Source organism: Salmo salar, chromosome ssa01 (genome assembly GCF_905237065.1).
Source record: "Salmo salar chromosome ssa01, Ssal_v3.1, whole genome shotgun sequence".
Classification (NCBI taxonomy): domain Eukaryota; kingdom Metazoa; phylum Chordata; class Actinopteri; order Salmoniformes; family Salmonidae; genus Salmo; species Salmo salar.
In genome coordinates this window covers 62,619,078-62,638,117 of record NC_059442.1, presented here as the reverse complement: position 1 = coordinate 62,638,117, position 19,040 = coordinate 62,619,078, and the positions used below count along the sequence as shown (strand labels likewise).

Sequence of the window (19,040 nt, the reverse complement as noted above, 5' to 3'; positions counted from 1 at the left end):
TACCTATAGTATTTGAATGTTACAGTATTTTGGAAGCTACTATCTGCTCTGTATTTGATTCTGACTAAATGTGTTTATAATTGATTATGGATGGACTGTATCTACAACTGTATACTGCCTATTATCACCCTACAACAAAGTTACCTTGTCTATAAGCATTTGAAAATAGCTCATATTAACAGCATTTATAAATAACATACATAGGTGGTAATATGTATTACTAAACATACTATAAGCATTACCAATAGCCAATGGCTGTTTACAAGAGACCATATAAATGCATCTATAGTATAACGTGTTGAATCCTGTCTCATATTTTGGTCTGGTTCAGCATTGTCAGGTGGGTGCAGTTGCGAGACAGACAGAATGTTAGAAGGAAATCAAACTTGCAATTGTACTTGCTGCCACAGGGTGCTCTGTGTGCAGTGCGCTGACAGATTCATATACTTTTTAAATGTCTGTTATCTGTATTATGTCTTTATTATATGTCATGCAATATGTACATACTGTATCATATAGTCACTGTCGGATTCTCCAAAACAGGAACTTTTCAGGAAATGGAAAAAAACTGCCTTATTGTCCCATTAACGAACGTATAATTATGAAACCTCAGAATCTATTTTGAATACATTTTGGCAAAAAGGAAGTTACCAGGTTTTCATCCGATTATGTAAAGATGTGTGAAGACAATTCATGCTGAGAGAATTCATTCATGTGGCAAAGTTAATGCTTCAAATGCTTTGGCGAGGTCTTAAAGTATGTAACGTTAGCTACCGTTGCACCTTTCCTCCCCTCCTGTTCTCTCAGAGGTATCCAGCAGCAGTTGTCCAGCTACAGGGAGACGGTGCGGCGGGTGGGGGAGGAGACGCGTCGGCAGACCACCACGAGCCAGCATCGGGACGACGCGCCCACCTGTGGCATCTGCCATAAGACCAAATTTGCTGATGGCTGTGGCAACCTCTGCTCCTACTGCCAGATCAAGTTCTGTGCCCGCTGCGGGGGGAGGGTGTCCCTGCGCTCCAACAATGTAAGGCAATGTATACACACACACACACACACACACACACACATGCACGCACGCACAAACACATGCCCCCTGTTTACTCCACTTTCACTGACAATGTGTTGTCTAAGTGTTTGTGCTCAGGTGGAGGAAAGGTGCTGGGCCAGATTAGCTGTAGAGTGAGTGTGTTCGGGGAGGGGGGGTTAGGGTGGGCTGCAGCAGTGTGGTACCCAGGTAGAGGCTGGTAAAGGTTAATTTGGAATTAGACAGGGACTGGGTGCAGGAGGATCTCTTTGTTCCCCCCGGGGATCGGGCCGGGACTAGAGACACAGTGGAGTTGTGGGGGCCCCATGCAGGGAGCCCACCCGGCCACCCACAGTGTGATATTTAATTACCCCCCCCCACACACACACACACATCATGCATTCTAATTATGTAGCCCTAATGAGCACAGTGTGGAGAGGCCACTGTGTGTGAGAGAGGGGAGATAGTTGTGGGGGGCTTTTAAACAGGGATTACCAACCTGTTGAGTCCCCCCCCACCTCCACCACCTCAACTCATAATCAATCAGGCTTGTGCTGCTGTTAAGGAAGTTTGTGGATAACCTCATTTTGATTTGGATGAAAACATCTCTATCACCATAAGGTGTGTGCTCTCAAGCAGGTTTTCGATTTTTTTTTAGATGTGTCCTCATCTCCCCTTTTCTCTCTTTCCCTATTTCCCTCCATCTCTGTTTATTTCTCTCTCATATGCCACCTGGATGCTGACAACAGGAGGAGAAAGTGGTGAGTGTTTCTTCTTTCTGTGAAGACATACAGTATGTGGTTTAGTGAACTCCATTTGCACCCAGAACTTTTGCAGCATTTTGACAGTGTCATGTTTTTTAATTACAGGTGTCCGAGGTGTAGATGCAGGAATGTGACTCATTAAGACCTTAAAGGGATAGTGTGAGATTTTGGTAACTAAGCCCTTTTTCTACTAAGTCAGAGTCAAATGAACTCATGGATACCATTATTATGTCTCTGCATACAGTTGGAAGAAAGTTTCTAACTAGTGTTAGCGCAAGCTAGAGGTTAACACAGGAACAGGACTCCCGCAGGATTCTGGCAGGAATGGGAGTAAAGTTCTAGAGTCAAGTTCAGGACAAGATGAAACAGGATCAACAGTCCACAGGAACAGGCAGTACCTGTTCATGTGTAGAGCATTTCATAAAAAAACAACAACTGTGTAGGCTAGGCCTAATATAGTTTTGCTCAATAAAAATCAGTGGAGGCTGGTGGGAGGAGCTAAAGAAAAAAAAGGGTAATTTTCCCCCCTCCCCCGGCTCACTCTCATGCTTACAGTATCTCCAGTTCTAGCCAGTCACTATAGGCTACCTCAGATGCCAATCTACATCAGTTTGCTAAATGAGGAAGCCTTTAATAGAGGAATTGCAACGTCTTGTTGCAGCCAAGGACCCAACACTAACATTGACATTAGAGCCAAGGAAAGAGTGATGTTTTAGCTAAATTTGATGGAGTAAACGGCTTGTAAAATATGCTGCAGTTTAATCAAATAGGCTACCAACCGGAGAGCGGGACAATAGCTGCTCTATTCCCAACAACCTTACAGTCAAGCCCAATTGTTGGCGTATTTAACTGAACCCGTGCCATCTGAGCTGAAGAGTGAAATACTTATGCAGTACTGCCGCTCAGGTTTAAAAAATATATCATTTTGTTCATGTAGTAAATGTTAATGTGTTGCAAATGTTAATGCGTTGTAAATGTTAATGTGTTGTAAATGTTAGTGTGTTGTTAATGTGTTGTAAATGTTAGTGCTGTAAATGTTAATGTGTTGTAAATGTTAAAGTGTTGTAAATGTTAATGTGTTGTAAATGTTAATGTGCTGTAAATGTAAGTGGTGTAAATGATAGTGTTGTAAATGTTCATGTGTTGTAAATGTTAAAGTGTTGTAAATGTTAAAGTGTTGTAAATGTTAAAGTGTTGTAAATGTTAGTGTTGTGAATGTTAATGTGTTGTAAATGTTAATGTGCTGTAAATGTAAGTGTTGTAAATGTTAAAGTGTTGTGAATGTTCATGTGTTGTAAATGTTAATGTGATGTAAATGTAAGCGTTGTTTATGGAAATGAGTTGTAAATGTTAAAGTGTTGTGAATGTTCATGTGTTGTAAATGTTAATGTGTTGTTAATGTGTTGTAAATGTTCATGTGTTGTAAATGTTCATAAACTCAGCAAAAAAAGCAAACTTAACATGTGTAAATATTTCTATGAACATAACAAGATTCAACAACTGAGACATAAACTGAACAAGTTCCACAGATCTGTGACTAACAGAAATGTAATAATGTGTCCCTGAACAAAGGGGGAGGGGGGGTGGGGGGTCTTAATCAAAAGTAACAGTCAGTATCTGGTGTGGCCACCAGCTGCATTAAGTACTGCAGTGCATCTCCTCCTTATGGACTGCACCAGATTTGCCAGTTCTTGCTGTGAGATGTTACCCCACTCTTCCACCAAGGCACCTGCAAGTTCCCAGACATTTCTGGGGGGGAATGGCCCTAGCCCTCACCCTCCGATCCAACAGGTCCCAGACGTGCTCAATGGGATTGAGACCCGGGCTCTTCACTGGCCATGGCAGAACACTGACATTCCTGTCTTGCAGGAAATCACGCACAGAACGAGCAGTATGGCTGGTGGCATTGTCATGCTGGAGGGGCATGTCAGGATGAGCCTGCAGGAAGGGTACCACATGACAGAGGAGGATGTCTTCCCTGTAACGCACAGCTGTGACACAACGTCCCACACCATGACGGACCCTCCACCTCCAAATCGATCCCGCTCCAGAGTACAGGCCTTGGTGTAATGCTCATTCCTTCAACGATAAATGCGAATCCGACAATCACCCCTGGTGAGACAAAACTACGTCTCATCAGTGAAGAGCACTTTTTGCCAGTCCTGTCTGGTCCAGCAACGGTGCGTTTGTGCCCATAGGCGACGTTGTTGCTGGTGATGTCTGGTGAGGACCTGCCTTACAACAGGCCTACAAGACCTCAGTCCAGCCTCTCTCAGCCTATTGCGGACAGTCTGAGCACTGATGGAGGGATTGTGCGTTCCTGGTGTAACTCGGGCAGTTGTTGTTGCCATCCTGTACCTGTCCCGCAGGTGTGATGTTCGGATGTACCGATCCTGTGCAGGTGTTGTTACACGTGGTCTGCCACTGCAAGGACAATCAGCTGTTCATCTTGTCTCCCTGTAGCGCTGTCTTAGGCAATCTCACAGTACAGACATGGCAATGTATTGCCCTGGCCACATCTGCAGTCCTCATGGCTCCTTGCAGCATGCCTAAGGCACGTTCGCGCAGACAGGCAGGGACCCTGGGCATCTTTCTTTGGTGTTTTTCAGAGTCAGTAGAAAGGCCTCTTTAGTGTCCTAAGTTTTCATAACTGTGACCATAATTGCCTACTGTCTGTAAGCTGTTAGTGTCTTAATGACTGTTCCACAGGTGCATGTTCATTAATTGTTTATGGTTCATTGAACAAGCATGGGAAACTGTGTTTAAACCCTTTACAATGAAGATCTGTGAAGTTATTTTGGATTTTACGAATTATCTTTCGAAGACAGGGTCCTAAAAATGGGATGTTTCTTTTTTTGCTGAGTTTATGTGCTCAGTGCTCAGCTATAGGCTGATGCTGAGCAGACCATCTGACTGGGGTCTCAGTCCTCATCCTCCAGCTTAATCAATCTATATTTAGGTAATTTAGAATGCGCTCTTTTATCCAGATCGACTTAGTCTTACAGTCAGTGCATTTAACTAAGATAGGTAAGACAACCACATATCACAGTCGCATATTGCATTACTGAAATCATTTTCAATAGGCTTACTTCCTAAACAAACACAATAACCTACATATTTCTGCGCGCAAAATTGAGCGCAGGACAGGATGGGAGTGATTTTTATTGGAAAGGTAAAGGAAAGTTCTGGGGTTATAGAACTGTTGCGGGATCAGGATAGTACAGGAAAGTAATTGACAGGACAAGACGGGACAGGAATGAATTTTCACTCCTGTGTCAACCTCTAGCGCAAGCTAGCTGTACCTATAGACTTCCAGTCATTGTGCTAACGCTAGTAAGAAACAACTCGCCGAAACAACCTTGAACTTCCTTCAAACTGCACGCAGAGACATAAAATGATATCCATGTGTCCGTCTGCCTCTTGGTAAGTAGAAAAAGGGCTTACTTGCCAAAATCTCGCACTATCCCATTAAGATATGTAGCCAGCAAGAAGGTAGAACCACTTCCAGTGTCAACCAATAGTACTCCACTAACTCTCACTAGACCACCAGTAACATACAACACACCACTTACACCATTAGGTATTACTCCAGGCATGCCTTTTACACCTTACAGCACTCACACTTTTAGGTTGAGTTTAAACCCTTACATGCCCTTGGCCCTTTTCCTCAGTGGCGCTGCCAAACTATCACTTTGTTGGTACTTGGCTCAGTGGTGCTCTGGGCTTCCAACAATGCATTAGAGTAGTGTAGACACTAGTCCAACCCCCCCACAGCACCGTACAACAGCACTAACTCTAATGAGGCTTTGGCAATAAGTGTCTGTTTCTTGAGTAGTATGTGTAAACTCTGTCTATTACCTGTGCAGCCCCTATGTATTGACTACATAGCCTTGAGTATAAGTTGTGGGGACCCTGAATATAGTTTGTATAACACCAATTTCTAACCTATGCTGCCCTCTGTATCTGTTTGAAGACCCAGATGGGGTTTTAAAAAAGAGAAAGCCCCTGTGTTGAGACTACGTATCCCCTTATTGTCATCAAAACTGTTAAAAGGTTTTAAAAATAATTATAATAAATACTACTGTTGAATGCACTCATATATGCATTTTGTTAATGTATCAGGTATTTAAAAAAAATATGTGTAAAATGACACATGGCAAATTTGCATAAATATGCCACTTGTGTTTGCATATATGAAGGCATTAACATAAAGAGGTGGGACAAGGCTGCAACCACCAAACACTTGTTCTGTCTACCCTACCTGCATTCACCTGCGCTGTCTAGACAGCATCATTATTTACTGTTGTTGTCATGTTCTCTTGCATAATTCAACAACTGTGTCAATAGCAGGATGCCATCGGATTAAAGGTTAACACACTTAGCTCTAGATAACATCTAAACATACTTTACATTGTTTGCAAGATCAGTGATAATATCACTGTAATCCGATTGTCCATTTTTGGAAGTTGCTTTCATTTCAGCGCATCTAATTTGTAAACATTATAACTGTATTTAATTATAACTTTTTTTCAATTCCACTTAAAATTAACAGCCATCAAAATAAAGTTACCCTTCTTCTCTTTCTTGTGATGTAAATGTTGAGACGGTGCGTTAAATCCCTGACAAAGCGTTCTTTTCGATTCAGCGGTACAACAATGTATTCCATAGAGCCAATTTCTGCCATTACCGGGGTGTGTTTGACAGGTCATTACAAACATTTCCGTAGTCGTAGCGCTAAAGGGAAAAAAGTCAGGCACAAGTAAGAGTATGAAAGAGTCACAGGAGTAAAATGAAAACAGTCAATCCAGCGAGATTTAAGTGACAAGTGAATTTTGCACCCCTCAAACACAGGAAAAAGATGGCTGAAAAAGACAGATCCTCAGGTGGGCAGGGCATGCACGTTGCTAATCCCTTATGTATAGCCTTTCGTATGTGGCCACTGTTTATACTGTAGCTTGCATAGCCCATATGTGACGGACCAGCTCGATTCGGTCTTATGTAGAAAAAATTGAAATGGTGTTTTTTACATTGGATAAAAGCAGAGACTCAGAGCTAGAAAATGGTATATCATACACTACAGTTGAGGAACAATGGGAAAGTAATACTGCTTTGAAAGTTGATTAACTTGTAAATACCACTTTTGAGAAAATGTCCCTTGAATATTTTGGTACACCTATTGGAGTGCTCTCTTTGTCTACACCATTTCAGCGTCGTTCACGCCCTCTTAAGCCTTAGCCCCACACATCTCTTTATGGATTCACATGTGAGGCCATGTGCTAAACAGAGTGAGTATGGTTGTGTACTAAGCAACCAAAGATTTCAAGACTAAAGGCTGTTTTATACTATGTCTATCGACATGTTTGTAGACAGTTATCGCAGTGATATCATGCGATGTAATTTGACATCAAACTTGTCGTTGTCATTATGAAAAAGTATAAACACAAAAATGACAGGCTTCATGACATCAACAGCCTGGTGGTCCAACATAGCATAACTGGTGTATTTGAATACCAATAAACCCATCTGTTTAAAAATGTATTTAGTATATGTCAATCTAGCAAACCAGGCAACTAAAAGCAACATTCTAAACAATATTTTGGTTAGTTTGTAGCTTGTTAGCTAACTAGCTAACATTAAGTTAGCTGGCTAGCCAGTTCAAATAATGACCATATCATATAGCTGACAATGTCTTAACTTTAGCTAATTTGCATTAATTATTACAGGAAAATAAACATATTTACAAGTTAATGGCAAGCTAATTACAAAAAATATCTTACAGTTGTGAGTGTGACAAAATAAAAGCAGGGCATTCTACTGGATTTTTTTACAACTTGGACACTGTCTTGTTAGCTTAATGTTATATCCTAAATGTGACTTTGGTGCAGGTCATGTTGTTTTTCACATTACTGTCTCTAGTAAACACACACTATATCAAATAAAATCTAAGTTTATTTGTCACATGCACAGGATACAGAAGGTGTAAACGGTACAGTGAAATGGTTACTTGCATTGTGGAGTCTTTTGTTTAGACATGTAGCTAGCTAGCTAAACAATGAACCATAATCCCAACTCATAATGTTACTAAACTGCATGAAGCTGCAGGTAGCTAAAGCTAACCAACTAAGTTCAATGTTAGCTAGCTAACATTAGGCTATAACCAGCAATGCAAATGGCTCTCAGAAACGAATAATATTACTACACAGATCATACACGTAATGTTAGCTAGCAAGCCAGCCAGCTAACATTAGCTAGCTAGCTAACAGTACGCTTTAACTTGAAAACAACATGAAAATGACTTTCTGACAAAATTATAAATATATAATATCTGAATATGTAGCTAGCTAGACTCTCACGGATGTCATGGTTGCCCTTAGTTTGAAGATGTAATCCAGAGACATGTGTTTTATACAACAGCCTTCTGTGTGTTTTCTTTTCGACTCCCTCCGCATATTTGCAATCAAACGCCAGAATTTTCTCAATCTCCTTAGCTATCATACGCTGCTTCCACGGCACATTCCACTGATTTCAAAACTCCATGAAGTGAAGCGCATTAGCAACACTTTTGCAGTTCTTCATGATGTCATTCAAAATAGCATTGTTAGAAACAATTACCTACACATACTGAGCAGCTCATGTTATAGACAGAAGGATGCTACATGGCAGACCAATACGAACTCGTCTCTCGGCATGTCCAGTCCATCCATTATGTCAGCCAATCATAGCTAGTGGGAAGGTTCCTGACTTTTTCCGTGGCTAAACCAACTGGGCTTGTAATTTAACAATTGTATTCGTATTTACAGATGGCATACAAGTTTGTTTTTAATGCACTTGAAAGATCAAATGTTCCAGAAGGCATTTCTGCCCCAAAAAAACTAATTTCGATAAAAACATTTTTTTTTACATTCAAATGCCTGTCCTTTGCAGTAGTGATGCACGACATACGCCAAGTTTCCTGAAATGAGTCACATATGTGTCATGGCTAATGATAAGCAGTGCTCATTGTCTACACTAATGGCAGATCTAATGGTGAAAATCTGTGTTAGAGCTGAAGCCAAGTGTTTCTCACAGAAACACTGTTTTCGATGTCTGATTCCTCTTCCAAGACAGTAAGCGCTCTCTCCCCTTCCCTTTCCCTCTCTTTCTCTTTCCTTCATATTGTAACATCCAAGGCTATGTTTTTAGAATGTGTTGATTAGGCTAGAAAACAGACTGTTTAACGTTTTTTCAGGCACTGTAGTAGTATTTCATCATAGCGACAATGTAGTCATATCACTGTTTGATACTCTCTTAGGGTAGCGTTCAGTGTGTGTATACCCAATGTCTCTCCCTGCAGCAGTTTGGTAGTGGCTGAGAAACAGAAACACACAGCGTTGTGTCATCTCCCCTGAAGTCAAAAGCGCCTCATGATTACTATTGATCACAGTCTCTAGCCTCCCTCCGCTCTGCCGTTCATTCACCTCATGGAAATGTCTCATTGACTGGGACATGACACAGAGCTATCTCTCAGTATCCTACTTTTGTTTCAAACATATAGGTACAACACATACCATTACCTAACCTACACATATTCCATTTTATGAAGCCTATGTTTCACATGTTATATAAAATTGACCTCAAAGAACCTGAATATTTTGGATCAATTAAAATTAACCCACATTTTTTATCAATTAAACAAACAGATTGGTTGAGAAAGCCTACTCATACTTTCTTGGAGGACACAACAAAAAAATAGACCAGCCCACTGAGGAGGGTGAAAGCCCTTACACACTTATCTAAGGACAATGTTGTCCCCTCCCCAAGTGCAGCAGAGAGACATCTAGTGGAGACAGGTAGAAGTACAGTAGACTTACTCTCCAATGCATTACAGTAGTAAAGGGGCACTGTAGAGATAGTGTGTGTGTGTGAGGGCACAATGAAACATAAACACACACCCAGTGTGAGTGAGTAAAGACCTGTTCCATATATTATATATTTATATGTATTATATATTCCACACACTCACATTCATAGATCTATTGAGCGGCTTAATTTACAGAAAAGCCTGTGTTTGGAGGGGAGGCCGGGCTAAACTTGACTTGGGCATCGGTTTACTGGTGAACTGTCAGAGGGAAACATATGCTTTTGTAACATCAGCAGGGACCCAAAGTTAATTATTTACACAATTAACTGTGTGTATGTGTTTGTGTTTCTATGTGGATGGGTCTGCGTGTGATATAATTGGGGTCTTCATTTACTGTGACAGTGTGTGTGGCTGTATGTTCTGTGTGTATGTGGGCATGTGTCTTGGTGTGTAACATTACATTTTTCCATGTGTGTTTGCGTGTGCTTGCGTGCGTGTGTGCATATGTATGTGTATGACTGAGGAGGCTGTCTGGGTGTGATGATATACATTCTCATTAACCCCAATGGACACTAATCTCCTTTGCGGCACTCTTTCATCCTGACCTAGGATTTATAGCCTGCTGAATTATGGGTAGTGCATTGATGTTGCCGCCTCCATCCATCATCCATTTCACCTGTGAGGAGACGCTGACAGCAGTGACTCACTACTCATGGTCCTTTTGCCTGTCCTCTTCACACTAGTCAATGGAGACAAGATCATAGCCCATTACATTATAGCACAGTGCATCATATAGATGGTGCAGGGGCCTGCTGGGAAGGCTAGAGCAGGGTTTCTCAATCCAGGGCGTGCACATTTCTGATTCAACTATTTGAGGCCGAGTAGTTGATTAATCAGGTGTGTTAGTGCTGGGCTAGAACAAAAACCTGCATCCCGGTTCCCCACAGCCCCACCCAGAGGCTCTGATGTCAGAGTGATCACTCCTTGATTGGATGTTAATTATGATGCAGCCAAATGTTGTAGCTGATAATTTGTGTGATAACGAGTTAGTCACTGATACCCCACCCCCTTGGGGGTCTGAGACACCCCTCTAGGGGGAAACCAGTCATTTACCAGTCAGCCATTTGTCTTTGACCTTCGTCACAACCCCTATGAATCCAGTCATCCAGCGGTTGTACTTTTCTTTTCCTACTCTCCCCTTTAGGAATCCAGTCAGTATTTGGCTTTTAGTTTCTATCGTCTCTCTTGGAAATCATCTTTCACTAATCTTGGATTTTTTGAAGGATCATTATTCTAGGAAAAAACCCACATGTTGACATCACGTGATCATGCGAAACCTTTACCATCGCAAATGCCAAACAATAAAGACAACACAGGTTAATTTGGTTCTTCCATTTCTGCTTGTATCTGGATGTTGTAGCTATGCATGTCACACTATACGTGTTAAAAAAAAACTCTTCCCCTACACTAGAGGTGCTTACATGTATTGCAAGTCTGCTGCAGTGGGAAGGATGCTCTCCCCCTATGCCTTGGAGGTGGGAAGTGTCTGTTTACAGGTCACAACTCTGACCTCTCATGGGACCCTTGACCCGCCAATCATCCCCCTTGACCTTGCCCACCTTGGCCTTGAGCCAATAGAAACTTTAGTCCAGAACTGATATCAGCCATCCCATCCCGGGGTCAGAAGTCAGTTTCATTTATCCAGTGAAAGGAGTAGGCTACTCTACGGCAACTGGACATTTCCATCGGCTCTTTTCTGCCAAAGGATTCTAAACTCTGAACCTCCCTGGTGTGATGTGAATGCGTCGATGATGATAAACCATTCATTCAACTACACCATGAAGCCGTGTGTGTCTGAGGCAATAAAAGGGTTGAACTTGAGTCCGTGTCCTGATCGTCATTGTGCCTCTAACCGGGTACCCAGAGAGATCATTCCTTATCTTAACCGGCACCTTCATTTTTGGAGTCCATCACCAGTTGGTGGAGCTGTTTTTCAATGAGCAATCTCTTTCATAGAACACTATGCTGTTCCACTACAGAGACCTTTAGTTGACACATACCTGAAAACAGAGAACGGGGATTCCCACAGTGGAATGTTATAACATGCGGTAACTATGGTTACACAGCGGGTTAGTCTTTCCAGGAACCAGCAGCGATACAATAGCAGCTGAAAGATTTCAGCACTATTCATTGTTATTTCACACACACACACACACACACACACACACACACACACACACACACACACACACACACACACACACACACACACACACACACACACACAATGCAGTCACACCACACACGCAGTGAAGAACCAAAGCACATCCACTGAATAATGTAATGAAATATGTATGCTCACGAAAAAATAAACGTGATCTGTGGTGAAGCCAATCCCTCTCTCTCTCTCTCTCTCTCTCTCTCTGGGGGTTTCTTCTGGTCATATTACATTCTGTCCCCCCCTCTCTCTCTCTCTCTCGGTCTCAATCTCTCTGTCTCTGAGGGTTTCTTCTGGTCATGTGACGTGTTGCTGTTAGGAATGAGAGTGTGTGAAAAGGCTTTGTGTTTGCTGCAATCTGTCCGACTGTGACTCCATCCAGCTGACTGGCGGCCTCCTATCAGAGGGTGATCTAATACCAGGATTACTCCTGGATTATCTGTGGATCCCATGGGAAAACAGAAGTTCTTAGAGTCCTGCACTGCCTCTCTAATGTTGTTCATTTGTAATTGGTGTCAGAAGTTGTCATCTGGACGTTGATGAATGCTTCTGCACTGTGTGAGGCAAAATGGTGCATGAGCATTTTCAATGTTGGCCAAACGGATTGTTTAGATTTAGATTGTTAGGATTTTGTATTGTGACTCTGTACCTTTGTCTCTCTCTCTCAGTTTCAATTACATTTCAATTTAAGAGCTTTATTGGCATTGGAAACAGATGTTAACATTGCCAAAGCAAGTGAAGTAGATAATAAACAAAAGTGAATTAAACTATACAAATGAACAGTCAACATTTCACTCACAAAAGTTCCAAAAGAATAAAGAACAAAAGGGAAAATAAATAAACATAAATATGGGTTGTATTTACAATGGTGTTTGTTTGTTCTTCACTGGTTGCCCTTTTCTTGTGGTAACAGGTCACAAACCTTGCTGCTGTGATGTCACACTGTGGTATTTCACCCAACTCACTGTGGTATTTTTCTCTCTCTCTCTCTCTCACACACACACACACACACACACACACACACACACCGACACCGACACCGACACCAACACACACACATACACCGACACACACACACGCGCATCTCTAATCCTGTACTGCAAGGGTTCATTAGTGTGTGTGTGTGTGTGTGTGTGTGTGTGTGTGTGTGTGTGTGTGTGTGTGTGTGTGTGTGTGTGTGTGTGTGTGTGTGTGTGTGTGTGTGTGTGTGTGTGTGTGTGTGTGTGTGTGTGTGTGTGTCTCAGTAGTAGTAAAACTGTTTAGTGTCAGATGTTATGTGTCTGACTGGGGTTTTGAAAAGGAACACGTTGTTTGGTATTGTAGTGGTTGTTTATACTGAAAGAAGATGGAAAACAAGAGGGAGAGATGGAAAGTAAGAGAGAGAGATGGAAAGTAAGAGAGCATAGCCTTGCTATTGAGAGAGGCCGCCATAGATAGCCTGTCTTCTCTTGAGAGCCAGGTCTATGTGCACACTGCCCACAAAAATGTGGAAACTGATCTGCACTTCCTAACCTCCTGCCAAATGTATGACCATATTAGAGACACATATTTCCCTCAGATTACACAGACCCACAAATCCAATTTTGATAAAATCTCATATCTATTGGGTGAAATACCACAGTGTGCCATCACAGCAGAAGGGTGTATGACCTGTTGCTACAAGAAAAGGGCAACCAGTGAAGAACAAACACCATTGTAAATACAACCCATATTTATGTTTTTTTATATTTTCTCTTTTGTACTTTAACTATTTGCACATCGTTACAACACTGTATATAGCCTTTTGACATTTGAAATGTCTCTATTCCTTTGGAACGTTTGTGACTGTGATGTTTATTGTTCATTTTGTATTGTTTATTTCACTTTTGTTTATTATCTATTTCACTTGCTTTGGCAATGTAAACGTGTTTACCATGCCAATAGAGCCCTTGAATTGAGAGAGCGAGAGAGAGGGAGAGATAGCGAGAGCAGAACACAAAGGTACTTAGACATTTAAGCTGTTCTAAGTAGTCATGAACTGTTACGAATGAGTATAGCATTCTAATCATGTACTATAGACGATACTAAGCACTATACACAGGTGACTTATGAAAGTGTCACCCACAGACATTCAACTGGGAATGATCAGTGCCGCTATAGCTGACTAGCAAAGCTGGCTGTCGTGTAATAAACTAGGACGGCAGCAATGGCAATGGCGGGAGGCATATGCGACTGTGCGTTCATGGAGAGTGCGTTCTGTTGGAGAGCTGCCTCGTCAGGGAGTGCGTGTGTGTGTGTGTGTGTGTGTGTGTGTGTGTGTGTGTGTGTGTGTGTGTGTGTGTGTGTGTGTGTGTGTGTGTGTGTGTGTGTGTGTGTGTGTGTGTGTGTGTGCGCCTGCCTGCCTTTCCTCTTCCCTGATGGTACTGGGCGGATGGTAGGATAAATATAGCTGCGTTGGTGTGAGGCTGTTTTCTCCTCGGCTTTAATCAAAAGCAATCTGGAGGAGTAGAGAGGGGGAGAGAGAGAGGGGAAGAGAGAGGGAAAATGTGGAATATGCCAAGGTGTATGCCAAGGTGTTTTATTTTAGTTCTCTTTAAGGAGCCATAGGGGACGCTTGTGGAATAATGATAACCCTGGTGGCCAGAGTAAAGGGTCTCCTTCTCTCCCCTCGCTGTCCTCCCTCCCCTCATCTCTCCCCTTCTCTGTCTTGTGGTCCTCTTTCCCCTTATTTTATTTTCTCTCCTTACTACCCCTTTCCCTATTTTCCTTCTCTTATTTTCTTTCTACATCCCCTCTTCCCTACACTCAGCTCAGAAATAGGCAACAATGTGTGTGTGTTTCTTTTCACCTTCAGGTTTAGAAGATGTATTTATGTTTTTACATTTGACTTTTTAGTCATTTAGCAGACACTCTTATCCGGAGTGACTTACAGTTAGTGCATTCATCTTAAGATAGGTAGGTGAGACAACCACATATCACAGTCATAGTAAGTACATTTTTCCTCAATAAAGTAGCTATCAGGAAAGTCAGAGCTGTGGTTTTGCTGTAAGGATGTAAGCCAAACTGTTTATTACAATAGATGCCATATTGTTATGCCATATTATTCTTTTAATCATAAAAGCCCTCTCTCCACACTGTTATACTGGCAGCAGTATACTCCTTAGGGTGCATGATTCCCCCTTGGCTGTTCTAAGCCATTGTTTTCCTGTGATGCTGAATTTCACAGTTAGTCTGTCACTGTTCAAATTGGCTCAGTGCTTATCTTAATTGCTTGTGATAATAATAGCTACTCACAATACACAATAATACTGTGTTCTCCCGTGATATTCAATACAATATGTACCAAATAAGTTGGTAACCAACTAATAATAAAGCAACTTGGGCTTTAAGTATGTAGATTATGTAGATTCTCTTGACTTTAGCAAACAAACACAGTATGTATACATTTCCTCCAGGTGATGTGTGTGTAATAACTGTGTTAGAAATCCTCTTCCACCAGGTGATGTGTTTGTAATACCCTTGTTATAACCTCTTCGTTTCAGTTGATTTGTGTGTAATAACCTTGTTATAACCTCTTTCGCCAGGTGATGTGTGTGTAATAACTGTGTCATAACCTCTTCCTTCAGGTGGTGTGTGTGAAATAACTGTTATAAGCTCTTTCTCCAGTTGATGTGGGTGTGTAATAACTCTTATAACCTCTTCCTTCAGTTGATAACTGTATAATAACCATATAATAACTCTATGTATGTGTGTTTCTTCAGGTTATGTGGGTGTGTAATAACTGCCGTAAGCAGCAGGAGATCCTCACTAAGCCAGGGGAGTGGTTCTCAGGTCCAGGGAAGCCAGGTCTAGGCTCAGGCATCAGTGACCCAGCCATGTGTGGCCTGAACCCCAGTGACGAGAAGCTCCGTTCCCTCTCCCAGGTCCCCCTGGGGCCCCACGACGCCAACTGCCCCGGTGACCCAGGACTGGCACCAGGAATGGACCTCCGCTCACGCAGCGAGCCGCCGTAAGCCCCAGCCTCAAACACACAAATGGTTCACCTGTAAACCTACTTAAACATTACTCTAAACTGACATACACCTCATAATTTCTCCCTCTGCCTCTCTTCCTCTCACCCACCAGGAGAAAGCCCGGTGATCAGAACAGTAAAGGTCGAGGTGAGCGTCGACCGGGTCATCCCAGACTCCACACCCAGGTGTCTGTGGACCGGGACCAACGGGAGCGAGAGCGGAGGGAGGGCCGACGGCTGAGTAAGGGCCGCTCTCTGGAACATGACCCTGTGGGAGCAGGGGTCCCCCGATGGACAGAAGAGGGCTATCACATAGACCCAAACGCCCCCCGACATTTAGCCCAGCCCCAGCCAGGGGAGCCACTGGGGGGCAGGCACCCTCTACAGCCCCTGAGGCGAGGCAGGGGGGTTGAGATTGGGTTTGAGGGTGCTGGGAGTGTTGGGGGCCAGCCCGAGGCTATGCTGGGCCAGAGGACGGTGGTGGGGGGTATTGGGGGGCCACAGGACCTTGGCCCTCCACATCTCCAGACCTCAGAACTCAGGGAACCCCCTGGGTCAGCCCCCGTCCCAGAACCCGGCCCCCTCCTGCGCCGGTCCAAACGGGAAAAGGCTGAGAGCATGCTGCGAAACGATTCGCTCAGCTCGGACCAGTCAGAGTCTCTGCGGCCGCCCCCGCCACGGCCCTACAAGTCAAAACGTGGCGGTGCTGGGAAGAGACAGACATCAGTCAGCAGCTCAGAGGAAGAGGGAGGGACCACGCCAGAGTACAGCAGTTGTGAGGACGCCGAGATCGAGAGTGTCAGTGAGAGAGGTGAGAGAGGCTCCAGTGTAAAAGTTTCCCATAGACACAGATCTAGTTTCAGCGTACCTCCCCAAATCTTAACCATAAAATATCAAGGAACAGACACAACCCTGACTTCAGGTCAGCTTCTAGGGCCAGCTTTATCCTATACTGTGAAAGAGCTTACCAATACTGTATGCATCCCATACTGCAGTGAAAGAGGTAAGAGAGTGTGGTAAGATTGTTTTCAAGACATGCTGAGCACAATTTTAAATCAGCGCTCACTCATTGTGTGTGTGTGTGTGTGTGTGTGTGTGTGTGTGTGTGTGTGTGTGTGTGTGTGTGTGTGTGTGTGTGTGTGTGTGTGTGTGTGTGTGTGTGTGTGTGTGTGTGTGTGTGTGTGTGTGTGTGCGTGTGTGTGCTCACCGCAGTTTTAACACACTCACACATGGGAAGTGATTGTAAAAAGTAGCGACTAGCGAGAGCTGCTCAGCCTCTGTCTGCTCTCTTCATTGTAACAATCCAAACTCGAGGTTGCATCTACTATATTACAGGTAAGTAATCATAGGAGGTGCTTATGAAATTATTAGATGAGAGATAGTGGCATTTGATTAATTGACTCTAAATGTGGAGATGTTTTTGTACTGTATATAATGTAATATATTGTTACATAGGGCGTGCTTGATCTCAGCTTGTTTTTTACGTGATCAAACATATTTAGTTAAGTTACTCAGTGGATGTGTTTTGGTTGTTGAGTGTGTGCGTGTGTGACTGCATTGCATGTTTGTATGTGTGTGCAGTTGTGTGCGTGCGCTTGTGTGTGTATAATATTCTGGCCATGGCTTGGCCTGAGGGGATAGAGTCCCAGGCGGGCAGGATAGGTTGACCCTGTCCTACCCCCATGTGACCCTGCGTGACAGAGCTAGGACACAGGCTGCAGCCCTGGAGCCATGGGAACAAACACTAGGCTGGATGCTTCTATAACGTCGTCATGTCTCAGCTATGTTACTGCAAATGCTAACCATGTCCTAACTCTTTCCTTCAGGTCTTACCGTATCAAAGCCATGCACTTTTAGTTTGAAGCGAACCATGCCACTGTACCTAACTATGTCCTAGCGATTTATGTTAGCTCTAACCATGTCCTACAGTTGGAACTATAGTCAGAGACTGTTATGTTTAGGCTACATACAGCTCACCTAGATACATCACATTTGCGAGCAGAAGAAAGTAGATACTATTGTTAAACCCAGTACTGTTTCGAATAGGCTTCAGTCCACTTTGATTTAATGCCATTTGTTCCACATGCCAACCTGGATTGAAACCAGACTAAGCTCTCTAATGACTAATCGATCATATGAGAGAAGAAGAGGGGATTTGTCAAAACTAGTTCTAAACACACCAGCGCAGTAGCGAGCCATGTTTCCTTTTTTAGCTCGGTCCGAGATGGGTTGAGCACAGCAGGAGTGTTCAGGCATTCAAATCTTTTTCTGAGTGCGTGTGCACATACTTTTAGTTCGTAGGTGCGTCACAATGTACGTAAGGACAATGGCAGTAAGGCTGTTAATTGATTTCCCTTAACTAGACTTCCTAGTGAAAGTTTGCTCAATAATCACGAAGAGCTCAACAAACATGCATCACATGGAGACTCTCTTACTTTCCTAATCACTAAGAGGAGTATGGGGTCCAGCCCTGGGTGATTCTGGTGAAGTGTCATGTCTTGAAACAAAATATCCAAACATCTAACGAAGGTCCAGATCTGGCTCAGCTGTGTATAGTGGCAGCTGAGCTGGTATGTGCTGTGTATACACTTTCTCTTTCCTTGCTGCAACTCCTGGCTCTGTCTTTCTGTCTGTCTGTGTGTGTGTGTGTGTGTGTGTGTGTGTGTGTGTGTGTGTGTGTGTGTGTGTGTGTGTGTGTGTGTGTGTGTGTGTGTGTGTGTGTGTGTGTGTGTGTGTGTGTGTGTGTGTGTGTGTGTGTGTGTGTGTGTGTGTGTGTGTGTCTCCTTCCATCTACTTCTACTGGTTGAGTTGATCTCATTTCTCGTGTAGGGGACTGGGAGTGCTACCCGCTGGACCCCACTGTGTGGCATGTAAGTGATTGATTCTCTTTTTGTATCTCTTTGAGTGAGTGAGTGAGTGAGTGAGTGAGTGAGTGAGTGAGTGAGTGAGTGAGTGAGTGAGTGAGTGAGTGAGTGAGTGAGTGAGTGAGTGAGTGAGTGAGTGAGTGAGTGAGTGAGTGAGTGAGTGAGTGAGTGAGTGAGTGAGTGAGTGAGTGAGTGAGTGAGTGAGTGAGTGAGTGAGTGAGTGAGTGTTTGTGTCTGTCTAGGTTTGTAAGTGTGTGTGAATTTCTATATAGTATGTGCTTGTCGATCGAGAGAGAGAGTGAGAGAGAAACAGAGACAGAGACAGAGAGACTGAGA

General features: G+C 43.2%; 1 protein-coding gene across 7 annotated transcripts in view; it reads left to right on the top strand.

The window, feature by feature from the left end:
• LOC106607091 (regulating synaptic membrane exocytosis protein 1) overlaps positions 1-19,040 on the top strand; it is a 67,735-nt gene that overhangs the window by 24,860 nt on the left and 23,835 nt on the right. For 6 of the 7 annotated variants that reach the window (XM_045720897.1, XM_014203747.2, XM_045720902.1 and 3 more), the window contains exons 3-7: positions 808-1,027; positions 1,777-1,788; positions 15,590-15,837; positions 15,954-16,651; positions 18,670-18,710. In XM_045720897.1, the coding sequence (XP_045576853.1) occupies positions 808-1,027; positions 1,777-1,788; positions 15,590-15,837; positions 15,954-16,651; positions 18,670-18,710 (1,219 nt within the window). Of the gene's footprint in view, positions 1-807; positions 1,028-1,776; positions 1,789-15,589; positions 15,838-15,953; positions 16,652-17,058; positions 17,176-18,669; positions 18,711-19,040 lie in introns of those variants that run through there. The other variant, XM_045720912.1, reaches the window with a different exon arrangement.